The sequence below is a fragment of the Lottia gigantea genome, assembly GCF_000327385.1.
Source record: "Lottia gigantea unplaced genomic scaffold LOTGIsca_4, whole genome shotgun sequence".
Taxonomy (NCBI): domain Eukaryota; kingdom Metazoa; phylum Mollusca; class Gastropoda; family Lottiidae; genus Lottia; species Lottia gigantea.
The window spans coordinates 1719425-1720685 of NW_008709379.1; the positions used below are offsets into that span (position 1 = coordinate 1719425).

Here is a 1261-nt window from a genome sequence, read left to right on the forward strand (position 1 = left end):
TCTTTATCAAAGATAAGCAAAGATACAAAAAAAAACAGAGCAATGAGAATATATAGCAGAAGTGGTTGATATAATTATTGCCTGCAGTGATGTTGTATAAGTTTTACATATCTCATCAAGTAGTAGTTGATTCGACTATGCAGAGATTGTGCGATTGAAATAAAATCACCATGGTGATTTAGGAACTAAAACCCGCTTTTGTATATCATATATCATCATGTATTGTTAACATGTATCTATAGGAGTGATATCTGCGAATTATTTATAGAGGAAAAATCTTACCACATCTTTATTGGCAATGGCAGTACACTGACCAAAATTTCCTGGCTGAATTATGCTGACTTTAATACCAAACCGTGCCATTTCTAGTCTCAATGAGTCTGAAAATGTTTCTATTCCAGCTTTAGACATTCCATACGCCGCTAACTTCGCTCTCAATGTAACCCCTCTTAAACTTGACATATTTATAATGCGACCTAGAATGTCAATGGTTTTACATAGTTTTAGAAACTTACATCCAATCAGCATTGGCTAAATTCTCTATTAAGTCCAACTTAATTGTTAAGAATTTCACTTTCAAGTGACAATTTTACTGACAGCTATATAGCGTTAAATTTAAGGCATATTTTTAAGTAAAATTTTCCTGGAACCTTTTTAAAAGGAAATTTTTCCATAGTTGTTCAACCTTTAGAACGGAAAGGATATCGTATATCTCTATGATTACGCCGTAAAAATGTTAGGTTTGATACTTTATAAATCATCCTGATGTGGAAAGTGTTATCATTTTTCTTGGGCAACCCAATATATCAGATACATCCGAAAACGCATTCATTATGGTAATATACACTCAGTATTACTACCAAATGCGTAGAGGATGAACCCTACCTTTAGATTGACGAAGTAAGGGTAAAAACGCCTTTGTAACACGAACAGTACCAAATAGATGAACATCACAAACTCTGTGTATTTGCTGTATATTGGTTAATTCTATTGGACCAACAAAGTTTATTCCAGCGTTATTCACCACTCCCCATAACTCCACTTCTAAATAACATATTTTCAGTAAAATGGTTCATATACTTCCATGGAAAAATCCAACACACACTTGTAAAATCGCAGATAGATGTTGTTATGAATATAGTAATACCTAATTCAATGGGGTTGGGGTTGGGGGCACCCTGTAAGAATTTTAACAACCCTCCTATTCCATTACTGTAACCAAATATTAAACACTATTGCCCATCCAGATATATTACTTGCC

At 33.7% G+C, this 1261-nt stretch overlaps 1 protein-coding gene across 1 annotated transcript; it reads right to left on the reverse strand.

Moving 5' to 3' along the window:
• Positions 1-258: 258 nt before the first annotated feature.
• On the reverse strand, positions 259-1036 carry LOTGIDRAFT_105518 (hypothetical protein; the record flags this gene model as incomplete). The annotated part of the gene is made up of 2 exons (XM_009059688.1): positions 259-476; positions 886-1036. Coding segments are annotated over 2 exons (369 nt in total), but the record flags the coding sequence as incomplete, so codon positions are not given.
• Between the last annotated feature and the right edge of the window lie 225 nt (positions 1037-1261).